Genomic DNA, 17,890 nt, shown 5'->3' with positions numbered 1-17,890 from the left:
TACCTAGGTGGGTTTGGATGTAGGATTCCTGGGTTGGGTGTAGGGTACCCAGGCTGGATTGAGTGTAGGGTAGCTAGGTTGGGTTGAGTGTAGGGTACCCAGAATAGGCTGGATGTAGGGCATTAGGGTTGGTTTTTGTTGGGTATAGCGTAACTGGGTTAGTTTGGGTATAGGTTTCCCATGTTTGGTTAGGAGTAGGGTTCCTTGGCTGGGTTGGATGTATAGTACCTGGGTTGGTTTGGGTTGGCTAGAGGGTACCTGGATTGAGTACCCAAGTTGAGTTGGGTGCAGGGACTATAGGTTGCTTTGGCTTGGGTGTAGGGTGCCCAGGTTGGGTTGATTTGGCTGTAGGGTACCAAGGTTGGGTTTGTTGTAGGGTATCCAGGTTGGGTTGAGTTGTGTGTAGGATAGCCAGGTTGGGTATGGATGTAGGGTACCCAGGTTGGGTGTAGAGTACCCAGGTTGTGTTGAGTTGGGTGTAGGGTAGCCAGGATGAGTTAAGTGTAGCCAGGTTGGGTGCACCCAGGTTGGGTTGAGTTGGGTGTAGGGTAGCCAGGTTGGGTTGAGTTGGGTGTAGGGTAGCCAGGTTGAGTTGAGTTAAGTGTAGCCAGGTTGAGTGTACCCAGGTTGGGTTTACTTGGGTGTAGGGTACTCAAGTTTGGTTGAGCGTAGGGTAGCCAGGTTGGGTTGAGTACCGTGTAGGGTACCCAGGTTGAGTTGAGTGTAGGGTAGCCAGGTTGGGTTGAGTTGAATGTAGGGTACCCAGGTTGGGATGAGTTGGGTGTAGGGCAGCCAGATTGGGTTAGGTGTAGGATACCCAGGTTGAGTTGAGTGTAGGGCACCCAGGTTTAGTTGAGTGAAGGGTTGCCAGGTTGGGTTGAGTTGAATGTAGGGCACCCAGCTTGGGATGAGTTGGGTGTAGGACAGCCAGATTGAGTTAGGTGTAGGATACCCAGGTTGGGATGAGTTGGTGTAGGGTACTCAGGTTGGATTGAGTTAGGTGTAGGATACCCAGGTTGGGTTAAGTTGGTGTAGGATACCCAGGTTGGGATGAGTTGGTGTAGGGTACTCAGGTTGGATTGAGTTAGGTGTAGGATACCCAGGTTGGGTTAAGTTGGTGTAGGGTACCCAGGTTGGGATGAGTTGGTGTAGGGTACCCAGGTTAGGTTGGATGTAGGGTACCCAGGTTGGGTTGGATGTAGGGTAACCATGTTGTGTGTAGGGTACCTGTTATGCTGATTAACAACCAGGAAATAGACAAGACGCTGTACTTAATGGATTTCAGCATTTCATCCGATCTTAGTTGTCGCTCAGACTGGAGTCAGACAAAGTTTCTGTCCTCGTCACGTGTCAGCGGCGCACATTGATAGACGGAATTTTTCGGGAACACTTTATTATAGAGAGAAGTATCTGGAAGGAACCTCATCGTCTGATTCTCACCGGCGGATCCTCCGAGATAAAAATTACACTTTAATTCTCAGTAATGATGTCAATCTGTTATCTCTGCCACAGATACATTATTTATTGATCGGCGGAGCGCCCGGGGGTACTTATCAAAAGCATGCAGCGGGCGTGGAACGCTGGCGGTGCGATGAACAGGAAACGGGGCCGGCTGGAGCTTTATTATTAAAGAGAGATGAAAACAGCTGCACATTATGCCGCGGCACTCGCAGCAGCCTTTCCAAACAGACGTTCCCTGCGAGACGAGCGCCACTTGACCGCATAAACTGCTGCAGCATCCACATTTCACCAGCTGGGCACAATCCCCCCGGGCACAAACCTGTTGATTTTGACCTTCTCAATCACGGACCCTCAAATTGACTTCTCATTAGCCGCTTCACTTCCCTGACCCGCCGGGACATCTTACTTACTCCGTGAATTTGAGGGTGAGGGGGGGGGGATTTATTTTACTTCATTCTGGCAAAGATCCTGGCCATGGCTGGAGGACTACAAGTCCCAGCATGGACCGCTTACCAGAAATCCAGGAGAAATTGCAACAGATGGTTCTTGTAAAAAAAAAAAAAAAAAAAGCTCCCGATAAACCTGCTTAGCTATGGCATGGCCAGGTATTTCTGAAAATGCTAGTTGACTGGCTGTCATGTCTGACTTTCCCAACCTGCACACTTGTTCCAATGTGACTCAGGAAGAATTGGAGCCAGAGGATCAGGATGGGGGTCAGAAGGAGGCCAGCATTGGCAGCCACTGAATTTCTCTGATGACAGGTTTATATCCAGCAACAGTGATGTTAGAACTAACTGATACCAGCTTGGGTTCAGTTAGGTGTCAGGTACTCAGGTTGGGTTGGATGTAGGGTACCTAGGTTTGGTTGAGTGCATTACACCCAGGTTGGGTTGGGTGTGTGGTACCCAGATACCCACTCCAGATGGACTTGTGTCTTTTTTCAACCTGACTATCTGTGTAACTATGTAAGATTTGGTTGGGTGTAGGCTACTAGGTTAGGTTGAGTTGGGAGTAGGGTTCCCAGGTTAGGTTGAGTTGGGAGTAGGGTTCCCAGGTTAGGTTGAGTTGGGAGTAGGGTTTCCAGGTTAGGTTGAGTTGGGAGTAGGGTTCCCAGGTTAGGTTGAGTTGGGAGTAGGGTTCCCAGGTTAGGTTGAGTTGGGAGTAGGGTTTCCAGGTTAGGTTGAGTTGGGAGTAGGGTTCCCAGGTTAGGTTGAGTTGGGAGTAGGGTTCCCAGGGTAGGTTGAGTTGGGAGTAGGGTTCCCAGGTTAGGTTGAGTTGGGAGTAGGGTTCCCAGGTTAGGTTGAGTTGGGAGTAGGGTTCCCAGGTTAGGTTGAGTTGGGAGTAGGGTTCCCAGGTTAGGTTGAGTTGGGAGTAGGGTTCCCAGGTTAGGTTGAGATGGGAGTAGGGTTCCCAGGTTAGGTTGAGTTGGGAGTAGGGTTCCCAGGTTAGGTTGAATTGGGAGTAGGGTTCCCAGGTTAGGTTGAATAGGGAGTAGGGTTCCCAGGTTAGGTTGAGTTGGGAGTAGGTTTCCCAGGTTAGGTTGAATAGGGAGTAGGGTTCCCAGGTTAGGTTGAGTTGGGAGTAGGGTTCCCAGGTTAGGTTGAATAGGGAGTAGGGTTCCCAGGTTAGGTTGAGTTGGGAGTAGGTTTCCCAGGTTAGGTTGAATAGGGAGTAGGGTTCCCAGGTTAGGTTGAATTGGGAGTAGGCTTCCTAGGTTAGGTTGAGTTAGGAGTAGGGTTCCCAGGTTAGGTTGAGTTGGGAGTAGGGTTCCCAGGTTAGGTTGAGTTGGGAGTAGGGTTCCCAGGTTAGGTTGAATTGGGAGTAGGGTTCCGAGGTAAGGTTGAGTTGGGAGTAGGATTCCCAGGTTAGGTTGAGTTGGGAGTAGGGTTCCCAGGTTAGGTTGAGTTGGGAGGAGGGTTCCCAGGTTAGGTTGAATTGGGAGTAGGGTTCCCAGGTTAGGTTGAGTTGGGAGTAGGGTTCCCAGGTTAGGTTGAACTGGGAGTAGGGTTCCGAGGTAAGGTTGAGTTGGGAGTAGGGTTCCCAGGTTAGGTTGAATTGGGAGTAGGGTTCCCAGGTTAGGTTGAGTTGGGAGTAGGGTTCCCAGGTTAGGTTGAGTTGGGAGTAGGGTTCCCAGGTTAGGTTGAATTGGGAGTAGGGTTTCCAGGTTAGGTTGAGTTGGGAGTAGGGTTCCCAGGGTTCCCAGGTTAGGTTGAATTGGGAGTAGGGTTCCGAGGTAAGGTTGAGTTGGGAGTAGGGTTCCCAGGTTAGGTTGAATTGGGAGTAGGGTTTCCAGGTTAGGTTGAGTTGGGAGTAGGGTTCCCAGGTTAGGTTGAATTGGGAGTAGGGTTCCGAGGTAAGGTTGAGTTGGGAGTAGGGTTCCCAGGTTAGGTTGAGTTGGGAGTAGGGTTCCCAGGTTAGGTTGAGTTGGGAGTAGGGTTCCCAGGTTAGGTTGAATTGGGAGTAGGGTTCCCAGGCTGGGGTGGGTGTAGGGTAACCCGGATGGGTTGGGTGTAGGGTACTGATATTGGTTTTGGTTGGTTGTAGGGTCCCGGGTTCGAGTCTGCGCTACCTATGGTAACTGACATCTCCATCAATATCATCCCTGCATACAAAATAAATCATAAGATTTACAATAAAAAACAACAACTATAAACTATGAAGAAGGGGAACTCTGCTGATTTCAGACTCGCAGTCAGCCGGAAAGTCTATGTGGAGACCGCTGTGAATCTCTCGTCACTGACTCAGCTTCCCCTCTCATTCCTATGTACCGTCTCTGCACACAATCTGATAAATGAAGCTTCTATCTCCTGTTCAGTGCCCACAGATAAGTCATCTCAAAACATTTGCACCTTAAGAGGTGACAGAAATCAGGAGGGCGCAGATGGCGCAATGATAAGGTCAGAGGTAGTCTGGACTATCAGCTATAACACGCCATTCACTGGGTGCAAGTTTAATCTGATTAATCTGATTCTATTTTACCTTCCCTGGTCCCCTCCCCCATCAACAAGATAATGACATAAAAAAAAAAACAGTTTTCATTACATATAGTACCTTATTTTCTTCATTCCCAGCAATTATTATCTCTGCGCTTCTCTATGCAATGCAGGCAGATCATGGTTGTTGGGAGTGGCTGGCAGGGGGCGGTACATAGCTTTCTGAAAACATCAGCCCCCTGCCTCAGTACTCCTCCCAGGAGCCCTCAGCTCTGATGCAAGCAATGGGAGGAGTTATGTAAATATCAGAAATCCTTGAAGGGTGGGTGTGACTTGCTATAAAGTTACAATGTTGCAATCTGATCACTGGGGAGGAGGCGACGGAACAAAATTATGCATGCTTAAAGGGGAAATTCAGTCCCTGTTTTTGGTGGCTTCCACCTCGCCATACTGTACACCTGCTACCATCATCAACCGCCATCATCAATAACCACCATACTGTACGCCTGCTGCCATCATTAACCGCCATACTGTACACCTGCTGCCATCATCAACCGCCATCATCAATAACCACCATACTGTACGCCTGCTGCCATCATTAACCGCCATACTGTACACCTGCTGCCATCATCAACTGCCATACTGTATGCCTGCTGCCATCATCAACTGCCATACTGTACGCCTGCTGCCATCATTAACTGCTATACTGTACGCCTGCTGCCATCATCAACTGCCATACTGTATGCCTGCTGCCATCATCAACTGCCATACTGTACGCCTGCTGCCATCATTAACTGCTATACTGTACGCCTGCTGCCATCATCAACTGCCATACTGTACGCCTGCTGCCATCATTAACTGCCATACTGTACGCCTGCTGCCATCATTAACTGCTATACTGTACGCCTGCTGCCATCATCAACTGCCATACTGTACGCCTGCTGCCATCATCAACTGCCATACTGTACACCTGCTGCCATCATCAACTGCCATACTGTACGCCTGCTGCCATCATCAACTGCCATACTGTACGCCTGCTGCCATCATCAACTGCCATACTGTATGCCTGCTGCCATCATCATTAACTGCCATACTGTACGCCTGCTGCCCCCCCCCCCCCATACACACAGGTCTACTTAAACCACAACGCACAATCTCTCTGTTTTCTCTCATACAACAAGAGTCATTTTATGACCGCACAGCCCCTCCCCCCTATGGGGGTCTCTGATTCCTGTGACCTCTCTTTTTAGCCTCAGACCCCCCCATCGCGCCATTGTCGCTCTGCCTGTAGGACGATCGGATCTCATAAAGCCCAGGAGCGCGCGTCTGATGTGATACAGAAACCATCGTCTATTGAATGGCGGCGTCCAAACACAATAAACATTATTGATCTGTAGAATTCAATTCCTGGACTACGCTAATAATTATTACGAACGCGAAACGTCGCTGTCAGGCCAGCGACCCCCCATATACTCTACTGGGGTCAGCTCAGCGACTGCCGGGGGCGTGTGCAAAAAGTTTAGTCCATTTAATAATAATAATTGTAAAAAAATCTGCAGTTTTTGCACCTTTCAATCCTTTATTTATTTGTTGCGTCACATCCGACATCATCTCCGGAAACTGGGATTTGGGACTTTCACCTTCACATATCTGTGACGCGACACAGCGCGATGATGCTGCGAGAAATTTCCCTTATCTGTCAATCATGCGTGATGTAATGGAGGGGGCGGGGCACACATACACTTTTTTCTAACCTCTTAGTTCCAACGTAACGCATATGGGAGGTGGCAAAGAGGGCGGGCATTAACCCACGCGTGTTACACATGTGCATCCATGGACAGACGAGGTCACTGCGCTGAGAATGCGCTCACTGCTCATAGACAATGCTCGTCTCCACCAGGATTGACCATGACAGCCAATCACAAAGGTCACCTGATCGGCATTTCATCCTGAACCCCCCCCCCCCTCCATTACCCGGGTGCAAAGACCTATTTAAAGGAAGGGGTTAAAGTGCAACCCCAGTTCTTTTTCCATCATTCTGCCCATTTCCTGTTAGCTCAGGCAGGTGTTTACACCCCCAGGGGGCGCCTCATCACACTGACTGAGCTCACACTATTCCAGGACTGAGCGCTACTCAGACGTCATCATGGGTGCGCTCAGTTGTAGAAGAATAACTGCCCTAGTCACCACCACCGGTTACCCCAAGGAGGAGCAATAAGTCCTGATGATGTCATTAGTCCAGTAAGAAGACTGCCGGAAAAAGGTAAGCATAGGGTTATTTTAAAATCTATAAATATATATATATATATATATACCAGGTGGGTGGGGTTTGAACCTCACTTTTTTTTTATAAAACTTTGTGTATTAGTCCTGCTTGGACTGGGAGTTGGGGGTAGAGGGTAGTCCTGCTTGGACTGAAAAGTTGGGGGTAGAAGGTAGAGGGTAGTCCTACTCTACTTGGACTGAGAAGTAGGGGGGAAAGGTAGAGGGTAGTCCTGCTTGGACTGAGAATTGTAGGGTAGAAGGTAGAACATAGTGCTGCTTGGACTGAGAATTGGGGTAGTTAGAAGGTATAGGGTAGCCCTGCTTGGATTGAGAAGTGGGGGCAGAAGGTAGAGGGTAGCCAGCTGGGAGTGAGAAGTTGAAGGGGCTAGGAGGTAGAGGGTTGTTCCTCATGGACTGAGAAGTGTGGGGGGCAGAAGGTAGAGGGTAGTCCCGCATGGACTGAGAAGTGGGGGGCAGAAGGTAGAGGATAGTCCTGCATGGACTGAGAAGTAGGGGGCAGAAGGTAGAGGGTAGTCCTGCTTGGACTGAGAAGTGGGGTGCAGAAGGTAGATGGTAGTCCCGCATGGACTGAGAAGTGGGGGGCAGAAGGTAGAGGATAGTCCTGCTTGGACTGAGAAGTGGGGTGCAGAAGGTAGAGGGTAGTCCCGCATGGACTGAGAAGTGGGGGGCAGAAGGTAGAGGGTAGTACGCATGGACTGAGCAGTGGGGGGGGGGGGGGGCAGAAGGTAGAGGGTAGACCTTCTTGGACTGAGAAGTGGGGGGCAGAAGGTAGAGGGTAGTTCTTCATGGACTGAGAAGTGGGGGGCAGATGGTAGAGGATAGTCCTGCTTGGACTGAGAAGTGGGGTGCAGAAGGTAGATGGTAGTCCCGCATGGACTGAGAAGTGGGGGGCAGAAGGTAGAGGATAGTCCTGCTTGGACTGAGAAGTGGGGGGCAGATGGTAGAGGATAGTCCTGCATGGACTGAGAAGTGGGGGGCAGAAGGTAGAGGGTAGTTCTTCATGGACTGAGAAGTGGGGGGCAGAAGGTAGAGGATAGTCCTGCTTGGACTGAGAAGTGGGGGGGCAGATGGTAGAGGATAGTCCTGCATGGACTGAGAAGTGGGGGGCAGAAGGTAGAGGGTAGTTCTTCATGGACTGAGAAGTGGGGGGCAGAAGGTAGAGGATAGTCCTGCTTGGACTGAGAAGTGGGGTGCAGAAGGTAGAGGGTAGTCCCGCATGGACTGAGAAGTGGGGGGCAGAAGGTAGAGGGTAGTACGCATGGACTGAGCAGTGGGGGGGGGGGGGCAGAAGGTAGAGGGTAGACCTTCTTGGACTGAGAAGTGGGGGGCAGAAGGTAGAGGGTAGTTCTTCATGGACTGAGAAGTGGGGGGCAGATGGTAGAGGATAGTCCTGCTTGGACTGAGAAGTGGGGGGCAGATGGTAGAGGATAGTCCTGCATGGACTGAGAAGTGGGGGGCAGAAGGTAGAGGGTAGTTCTTCATGGACTGAGAAGTGGGGGGCAGAAGGTAGAGGATAGTCCTGCTTGGACTGAGAAGTGGGGGGGCAGATGGTAGAGGATAGTCCTGCATGGACTGAGAAGTGGGGGGCAGAAGGTAGAGGGTAGTTCTTCATGGACTGAGAAGTGGGGGGCAGAAGGTAGAGGATAGTCCTGCTTGGACTGAGAAGTGGGGGGCAGAAGGTAGAGGATAGTCCTGCTTGGACTGAGAAGTGGGGGGGCAGAAGGTAGAGGATAGTCCTGCTTGGACTGAGAAGTGGGGGGCAGAAGGTAGAGGATAGTCCTGCATGGACTGAGAAGTGGGGGGCAGAAGGTAGAGGGTAGTCCTGCTTGGACTGAGAAGTGGGGGGGCAGAAGGTAGAGGATAGTCCTGCTTGGACTGAGAAGTGGGGGGCAGAAGGTAGAGGATAGTCCTGCTTGGACTGAGAAGTGGGGGGGCAGAAGGTAGAGGATAGTCCTGCTTGGACTGAGAAGTGGGGGGCAGAAGGTAGAGGATAGTCCTGCATGGACTGAGAAGTGGGGGGCAGAAGGTAGAGGATAGTCCTGCTTGGACTGAGAAGTGGGGGGGCAGAAGGTAGAGGATAGTCCTGCATGGACTGAGAAGTGGGGGGCAGAAGGTAGAGGGTAGTCCCCCCCACATGCCCCTCCAGAAACTTGTCCTGAAATGATTGGACATGTGTGGTGAACAGGACGCATGGCTCCGCCTCCGATCTCCTCATCTTTGACTTTGTAACAATGTATACCAATCACTTGATGGCGGGAGTCTGAGCGTCACATGACCCACCGCGGCGCCTTAGCCTACTGTCAGCAGCATCTGGTCAGCGTCACCGTCCGAGCCGAATTGTTTCAAGGTCGATTTCTTTCTTTTTTTTATTTTTTTTATTTTCTGCAACAAAAAAAAAACGAGGAAACACACAAACTGCTATTGATGGGAGCGAGGCGCCAGTCCGGTGCCAGGACGCTCGCCGCTGCCAGCCTGCGACATACAACTCCAGCTGTTGTTATCTGAGCCCTGCTCCCTGTCAAGGGTTAACCATCTCTGGTATTGTACAGCTGGACGAGGGCTGTGCGGATCTGCCGCGGGACCGCCGCCACAAACGGCGAATAACAGTGAAACGTTCGCAAAAAAAAAAAAAAAACAGCCGTCCAGAACCGCGTCAGGCGCCCCCAACGCGCCAAACCGCTCAGCCTACAAGATGGAAAGTTTTGCCATGCCAACGCAACACATGTCAGTCATCCTAGTGTTTCCAGGAGGCGTCGCCATGGCAACCCGCGTTCTAATCCCTGCCCGGCGATTGCCACTTACGCTCTTTGCATCCCACACACTCGTCTGACACGCCGCGCTCACCCTCTTGTTCCGTCCTCGTCATTTCCTCCAGTTTCTTCTGTTTCAGAGTGTCCACCACGTCGGCCAGGCTGCCTTTGCGTCTCTCTGGCGTCCCGAAATTAACACTGGTCATCAGATCGCTGCGATCGCGAGCTCCTTCGTCAGGCTTGTGTGGTGAGGTAGAGGTGGTTCGGAAGGAATAGAGGGAGCGCAGTTTATTGCTGTCTGAGTCCTGCGAAGACAAAACATCGCCGTTAGCATACGAGCGCCAAAAACGGGCGCACAATCCGTCAACAATGTAACAACTTACAGGGCAACATTGGAGCTGTTATATCACTATTACTATAACTAGCGTTCACCTTCTTCCCAGTCTGAGCTCCCACTGCTGTCACCAGGGCTGGGACGGGGGGGGGGGGGGCAGAAGGGGGCGGCTGCCCTGGGCACTGTGGTATAGTGTAAGGTGTGTATGTGTGTGTGTGTGGGGGGGGGGCAGAAGGGGGCGGCTGTCCTGGGCACTGTGGTATAGTGTAAGGTGTGCATGTGTGTGTGGGGGGGGGGCAGAAGGAGGCGGCTGCCCTGGGCACTGTGGTATAGTGTAAAGTGTGTATGTGTGTGTGTGGGGGGGGGGGCAGAAGGGGGCGGCTGTCCTGGGCACTGTGGTATAGTGTAAAGTGTGTATGTGTGTGTGTGTGGGGGGGGGGCAGAAGGGGGCGGCTGTCCTGGGCACTGTGGTATAGTGTAAAGTGTGTATGTGTGTGTGTGGGGGGGGGGGGCAGAAGGGGGCGGCTGCCCTGGGCACTGTGGTATAGTGTAAGGTGTGTATGTGTGTGTGTGTGGGGGGGGGGCAGAAGGGGGCGGCTGTCCTGGGCACTGTGGTATAGTGTAAGGTGTGTATGTGTGTGTGGGGGGGGGCAGAAAGGGGCGGCTGCCCTGGGCACTGTGGTATAGTGTAAGGTGTGTATGTGTGTGTGTGTGGGGGGGGGGGGCAGAAGGGGGCGGCTGTCCTGGGCACTGTGGTATAGTGTAAGGTGTGTATGTGTGTGTGTGTGGGGGGGGGGGCAGAAGGGGGCGGCTGTCCTGGGCACTGTGGTATAGTGTAAGGTGTGTATGTGTGTGTGGGGGGGGGGGGCAGAAGGGGGCGGCTGCCCTGGGCACTGTGGTATAGTGTAAAGTGTGTATGTGTGTGTGTGTGGGGGGGCAGAAGGGGGCGGCTGCCCTAGGCACTGTGGTATAGTGTAAAGTGTGTATGTGTGTGTGTGTGGGGGAGGGGGCAGAAGGGGGCGGCTGCCCTGGGCACTGTGGTATAGTGTAAAGTGTGTATGTGTGTGTGTGGGGGGGGGGGGGCAGAAGGGGGCGGCTGCCCTGGGCACTGTGGTATAGTGTAAGGTGTGTGTGGGGGGGGGGGGGGTCTCGAGGAGATTGGAGGGGGATATTTGGAGGGTGGCGGCAAAGAATTGTTCTAGGAGGGGAAATTAAGGGGGGTGCTAGGAATGATAATTTGGGGGGATTTGTGTTGAGGGGGGCAGATGGGGGGAAGAGGATTTGTGCTAGGAGGGGGCATTTGGGGGGGGGGATTGTGCTAGAGGAGGTGATACGGTGAAGGTGGGAGGAGAATTATGCTAGAAGGGGAAATTTTTGTTTGGGGGGGGGGGGATTTAGGGGAGGATTTGTGCTGGGAGGGGGGATTTGGAGTGGGGGGAGGAGGATGTGTACTCGGAGGGGGAATTTGAGAGGTAGAGGATTTGTGTCAGGAGTGACATTTTTTGGTTGGGGCATTTGTGTTGGTGGGGATTTGAGGGATGGGGGGGGGGATTTCAGCAGGGGGGCAGATTTGTACTCATGGGATTTATGCTTAGGGGGTAAGCATGCAGATTAGTCCTCAATTTTTGGAGGGGATTTTTGCTGACACCTAATGCTCATACACCTTGGGGGAGGGGGGGTCGCAGTTTGGCATATTCCCTAGGCTCTAGATTACCTTGTCCTGGCACGGGGGACGGGAGGGGTCAGATGCTCTGTCTGGATTTAATTGCTTAGGGGATTCCCCCTCACTTCCTGTCGGGACAGGAAATGATGAGAAATCTCTCCAACATCAAGGCAGACAAAAAGAACACAAATTTAATTGGGGTGGGGGAGGGTTAGAATCACTGACAATGTTATCTCTCTGTGACACCTGCCCCCCCATTTCCTGTATTTTCCTGTATAGGAGTCATAGAGGCAGGAAGTGAGGGAAAATCTCCACTATTGGATCGCAGACAGAAATAAAAGTTTTAAAGCTTAGATTTCACCTTTCCATTTTCATTACATGTCTTATTTCAGACACTGGGTCTCTGTTCTTCTCTATGCAATGCAGGCAGATCATAGCTGCTGGGAGGAGCTGTACAAAGCTTTCTGAAAACATCACAGCCCCCGCCTCAGTACTCCTCCCAAAAGCCCTCATTACTGATGCACGCAGTGGGAGGAGTTATGCAAAATTCAATATGCCTTGATGAATAGCTGTCTGGAGTGGGCGTTCCAATTCGCTGGTGGGAGGAGCTGTACATATCTTTCTGAAAACACCACAGCACCCTGCTTAAGTACTCCTCCCAAGAGCCCTCATTACTGATGCAAGTAGTGGGCGGGCTCTTGGGAGGTGTTAGGCTTATATCAGTCTGGAGGAGTGGGTGTTCCATTTAGCTGGTGGGAGGGGCCAACAGGGGGCTGTACATAACTTCCTAAAGGCTCCATTCACATTTAAGCGTTTCAGGTCAGGGGCAGAATTACTGCGATTCTGCCCAGGATCCCGAATCGTTGCAAGTCGCCGGAAACCCGTGCGATTCCTGTGACTTGCAATGGCCCCCCAAACGCGGCGCGATTTTGCTGCAATTGTCGCCCGATGAATCGTGGTAAAATCGCGCTAAAAGCCCTCATTACTGATGCAAGTAGTGGGCGGGCTCCTGGGAGGAGTTACGCCTATATCAGTCTGCAAGAGTGGGTGTTCCATTTAGCTGGTGGGAGGGGCCAGCAGGGGGCTGTACATAGCTTCCTAAAAACATCCCAGTCCCCGCCCTCAGTACTCCTCTCAAAAGCCCTTCGTTCTAATGCAAGCAGTGGGAGGAGTTATGCAAATATCAGCCTGGAGGAGCGGGTGTTCCATTTAGCTGGTGGGAGGAGCCAGCAGGGGGCTGTACATAGCTTCCTAAAAACATCACAGCACCCAGTCCTCAGTACTCCTCTCAAGAGCCCTCAGTCTTGATGCAAGCTGTGGGAGGAGTTATGCAAATATCAGTCTGGAGAAGTGGGCGTGAATTTTGGGCTGAATTTTGCATACAGACCACCCAGGGCCGACTGGACCCTGGACAAATATTTTCTTGAGCCGTCCCAAATCCACTTATCAACTATTTGCAGGCAGTGCAGGCTCAAGGGGCAGCTGCTTTGGGCCACACAACAATGATTGGGCCCAGGGCAGCTTCCCCTTTTGCCCTGTGTTAAAGACGGCCCTGAGACCACCCTAGGTAACACCCACACGTGTTGCTGGGGCTCTATGATTGAAATCCAATGAATAAAAAGGGGTGGGGCCAGGGACAGTCAGGTTGAGGAGGAAAGATTTGGATGATGCTGGATGTCCTCCAGCCAGGAAGTGGGTGGGCTCTCCCTGTGAAAGGCTCACAGTGTGCAGTGAAATCAGAGTAAGCCATTTCAGTCCAGGAGAGGAGGCGGTACGACTGTAGGGGAGGGGGCGGAGTTAGGCTTAACAATTGGCGCAGTGGTAAGGATGAGGAGAGCACTGGAGAAGTAAGAAATAAAGGGGGGGGGGGTTCAGATTGAAAATAAAAGATAAAAATCGACCACAAAATTGTACAACCCAGAAAAAAAAAAAAGAAGGAATCCGGCAGATCGCACAACCAAACCGGCGCCATCAGCGTTAAAAGCGGCGCAGGGCGGGTTGCAGGATTTGGGGGCTCTGCCAACCCCCGAGCGCTGTCCCCCCCTGTTCGCGCTCGCTCTGTTTTGCAGTGGCAAGTGTTTCATGAGGACCCCAGAGAATGTTTGAGTGTTTGATGTAGAGCGCTATGCAAATCAGCCAACTTTGATCACTTACATACACCATCAATTAAGAAGGACGAGAGAAAAAAAGATCAAATTAAAAGCGTCTTCTGCTGCTAATAGTCATCTCTCTCCAAGAAATCCGCCATTAGATTGGAAATGATAATCAGCTTTTGTGTAGCGCCTTCCGATGAATATTAAGCGCCAACTTTTTTTTTTTTTTTCTCTTATTAATGCTTTTATCCCAAAATATAAATGTTTGAAGAATGGCGACGGATCTGAAGGAGAAGCGCGATATTTACTTTTTGCGCCGTGTATGTAAAAAGCGGGCCGGCCGTCCCGGGAATTGTAGGCGGATGAGGCGCGGAGACGCCACGTAGGGAAGGGGTAGTTTACACAACGAAGTATAAATTGATCATCTAATTGGCCGAACAAATTACATCAGATGAATCAAAGCCGAACATCGCAACGTGTTTGTTTTTCCCGGATTTCGGTGATTATTTTCTGCAGGAGCGCGATTCACAAACTCTGAACGGAATGTATGAAGGCGTTCCGGATTCTAAGCGGAGTCGGGGGGGGAGGGGTTTGGGTGGAGAAATCTGTAAATTTTTGTCCACGGCACCAAATATTAGAAAACGCATTTGGTTGTGGCGCCAGGTGTTAGGACACCCGAAAATGGTGTTCTTAGTTCTAGGTGAAACTGATGGGACCTCCAGAGAAACCTTCACACTATTCATTAATCCTACTGCTCTCCTCCGTTCCTGGAGTTCCCGCCCACCTTGGGGTGTCCTTGGCACACTCTCTGTATTATGAAATAAAATATAAACCCAACAGGGATGGTGGGAACCCCTCATAATGGGCACAGCGGGTGTACAGACCCAGGAACTCAGCACAGGGATGGTGAGAACCCCTCATAATGGGCACAGCGGGTGTACAGACCCAGGCACTCAGCACAGGGATGGTGGGAACCCCTCATAATGGGCACAGCGGGTGTACAGACCCAGGCACTCAGCACAGGGATGGTGGGAACCCCTCATAATGGGCACAGCGGGTGTACAGACCCAGGCACTCAGCACAGGGATGGTGGGAACCCCTCATAATGGGCACAGCGGGTGTACAGACCCGAGAACTGACTTTGTACACAGGGGGGGGCACAGTCATGCTGGAACAGAAAAGGGTCTTCAGCAAACTGGCTGGAAGATGATAATATTAAACTTTGTTTGGTGTGTTTGTTTAATATTCTCATCGTAATATGCACTATTTTTTTATATTCAGTTGCCGTTTGCAGTAAAATGTCTCCTGTCCTGATGAAGCCAGATAAAGGCGAAACGTTGAGATTACAACTACAAGCTGTCACATAAAAGATTTGTATGAGATCGATCATGGAAGGATACGGTGTAATCGGTTCGGATTAAATTATGTAATTCTCTTTTTTTTAACAAATGTTTTTAAAACAATCGACTGTATCCCCTTCTTCTTTTTCTATATTTGTTGGGTTAATGCGTCGGCACCTCAAAAGTTTGCACATTTATTGTTTGGTATACAATTGGGGGTGATTGGTTTTTCCACTCTCTGTATTCGGATTATTGACAACTTATTTATAATGTATTTTTGAATCATCTGTATGCGTATCAAGTTTTAAAGGAACAGCGCGGCACATTTTGGGTTTATGAAATGCTGCAATTGATGAATCACCGCAAAGTGAGAAAGATTTGGAAGTGACTTTGTCTGGTCAGACGGATTCATCACACTTCCTCTTCCATCCGATACAATCTATCCATTATTACACCTGGTGAGGTTTGTGTCTGCCGCCCCTTCACCCTTCTTTTTAGATGCTGGTAATGAATGTAATAATAATTGTATATATATATTTTTTTTAAGCATTCATTATTTTTATACATGTTTTTATTTATTTAGATTTTTAGATCTCCTTGCATTATACTCTTGAAGAAGCGGATTTACACAGCCCCCGGGTGAGGCTTGTGTCTGCCGCCCCTTCACCCTTCTTTTTAGATGCTGGTAATTAATTTAATAATAATTACATATATATATTTTTTTTTTTTTTTTTTGGAAGCATTCATTATTTTTAAACATGTTTTAATTTATTTAGATTTTCAGATCTCCTTGCATTATACTCTTGAAGAAGCGGATAGGGTTCCGCAAAACGCGTCAGTTTGCCAAGTGGCTTTATTCATCATGTCTATATCAATCATGTATTTATTTCTTTTATATATTATCATGTAATTGTATTTACTGTATCTATAATGAATTGTTACATGTCAGTTCTCAAATACATATATATATCTTTATTCAGGAATTGTTTGTTTTTTTTGTTGCATTTATTTTCGCTGTATTGTTCTATTTCTCTAACCGACTTGTTAACATATATACTCTATATATATCTACTTTGGTAAAGTTCTTGGCCTCACTCAATGTCCCATGACCTCCTTTATATATTTTTTGCATCCAAGTATTTTGTTTAAGGAAATGCAGCTGATAAACGTTGCATCCAAAGTGACGCCGGATACGCGGAGGAGGCGGAGCCACTGATATGAACACATTAACACTTTCACTGCTTTTTCCTGAACTTGGGGAGCAACAAAGATGCAAAACCCAAACCTAGCACCCCCCCCCCCTTTGGGACAGGAAATATGATATTCACCGAACATTCTCTAAAGGTGAATCCTCCAGGTCCATGTGATTTCAGTGACAGTGATTGAGAGCGTTTGGTGAAAGTCACATTCACCGCTTTATAAAAAGACCGTAATCAGTGTATGCTCTGTGTATGACATCATGGTGTCTGACAGTGCGGGTCATGCAGAGCCAAAGCCGTGAAACACCAGCTCCATGGACCTGCAATGCTGTGACTGCAGAGAATCTCCGGACACAAATTATTTTCTGGAGTGATAACAGGGTAACAAGGCTGATGGACTGATAACGGGCTGACAAGGCTGATGGACTGATAGTGGGGTGACTAGGTTGATGGACTGATAGTGGGGTGACTAGGCTGATGGACTGATAATGGGGTGACTAGGCTGATGGACTGATAATGGAGTGACTAGGCTGATGGACTGATAACGGGTTCACTAGGCTGATGGACTGATAATGTGGTGACTAGGCTGATGGACTGATAATGGGGTGACTAGGCTGATGGACTGATAATGGGGTGACTAGGCTGATGGACTGATAGTGGGGTGACTAGGCTGATGGACTGATAGCGGGGTGACTAGGCTAATAGACTGATAGCGGGTGACTAGGCTGATGGACTGATAGTGGGGTGACTATGCTGACAGACTGATAGCGGGGTGACTAGGCTAATAGACTGATAGCGGGTGACTAGGCTGATGGACTGATAGTGGGGTGATTAGGCTGATGGACTGATAATGGGGTGACTAGGCTGACGGACTGATAGCGGGGTGACTAGGCTAATAGACTGATAGCGGGTGACTAGGCTGATGGACTGATAACGGGGTGTAGAGGCTGATGGACTTGTAATGGGGTGACTAGGCTAATAGACTGATAATGGGGTGACTAGGCTGATGGATTAATAATGGGGTGACTAGGCTTAAGGGTCTGATAGTGGGGTGACTAGGCTGATGGACTGATAATGGAGTGACTAGGCTGATGAACTGATAATGGGGTGACTAGGCTGATGGACTGATAATGGGATGACTAGGCTGATGGACTGATAGCGGGGTGACTAGGCTGATGGACTGATAGTGGGGTGACTAGGCTGATGGACTGATAATGGGGTGACTAGGCTGATGGACTGATAATGGGATGACTAGGCTGATGGACTGATAGCGGGGTGACTAGGCTGATGGACTGATAATGGGATGACTAGGCTGATGGACTGATAGTGGGGTGATTAGGCTGATGAACTGATAGTGGGGTGATTAGGCTGATGGACTGATAGTGGGGTGACTAGGCTGATGGACTGATAGGGGGGTGACTAGGCTGATGGACTGATAATGGGGTGACTAGGCTGATGGACTGATAATGGGATGACTAGGCTGATGGACTGATAATGGGGTGACTAGGCTGATGGACTGATAATGGGATGACTAGGCTGATGGACTGATAGCGGGGTGACTAGGCTGATGGACTAATAATGGGGTGACTAGGCTGATATACTGACAGTGGGGTGACAAGGCTGATGGACTGAAAATGGGGTGACTAGGCTGATGGACTGATAGTGGGGTGACTAGGCTGATGGACTGATAGTGGGGTGACTAGGCTGATGGACTGATAGTGGGGTGACTAGGCTGATGGACTGATAATGGGGTGACTAGGCTGATGGACTGATAGGGGGGTGACTAGGCTGATGGACTGATAGTGGGGTGACTAGGCTGATGGACTGATAG

General features: G+C 50.0%; 1 protein-coding gene and 1 long non-coding RNA gene across 9 annotated transcripts in view; both read right to left on the bottom strand.

Moving 5' to 3' along the window:
* Window positions 1-17,890, bottom strand: part of SOX6 (SRY-box transcription factor 6) — a 548,208-nt gene that overhangs the window by 295,627 nt on the left and 234,691 nt on the right. For all 8 annotated transcript variants that reach the window (XM_082269784.1, XM_082269783.1, XM_082269788.1 and 5 more), the window contains one exon: window positions 9,525-9,735. In XM_082269784.1, coding sequence (XP_082125910.1) covers window positions 9,525-9,735 — 211 coding nt within the window. The remainder of the gene's footprint in view (window positions 1-9,524; window positions 9,736-17,890) is intronic.
* The window catches only part of LOC309565057, a 654,865-nt gene that overhangs the window by 514,805 nt on the left and 122,170 nt on the right, over window positions 1-17,890 (bottom strand). The window lies entirely within an intron of this gene.

Source organism: Pelophylax lessonae (genome assembly GCF_965119305.1).
Source record: "Pelophylax lessonae genome assembly, chromosome: 10".
In the NCBI taxonomy this organism is placed as follows: domain Eukaryota; kingdom Metazoa; phylum Chordata; class Amphibia; order Anura; family Ranidae; genus Pelophylax; species Pelophylax lessonae.
Note: the sequence above shows the minus strand (reverse complement) of the source record. Positions and strands in the feature narration are given on the sequence as shown.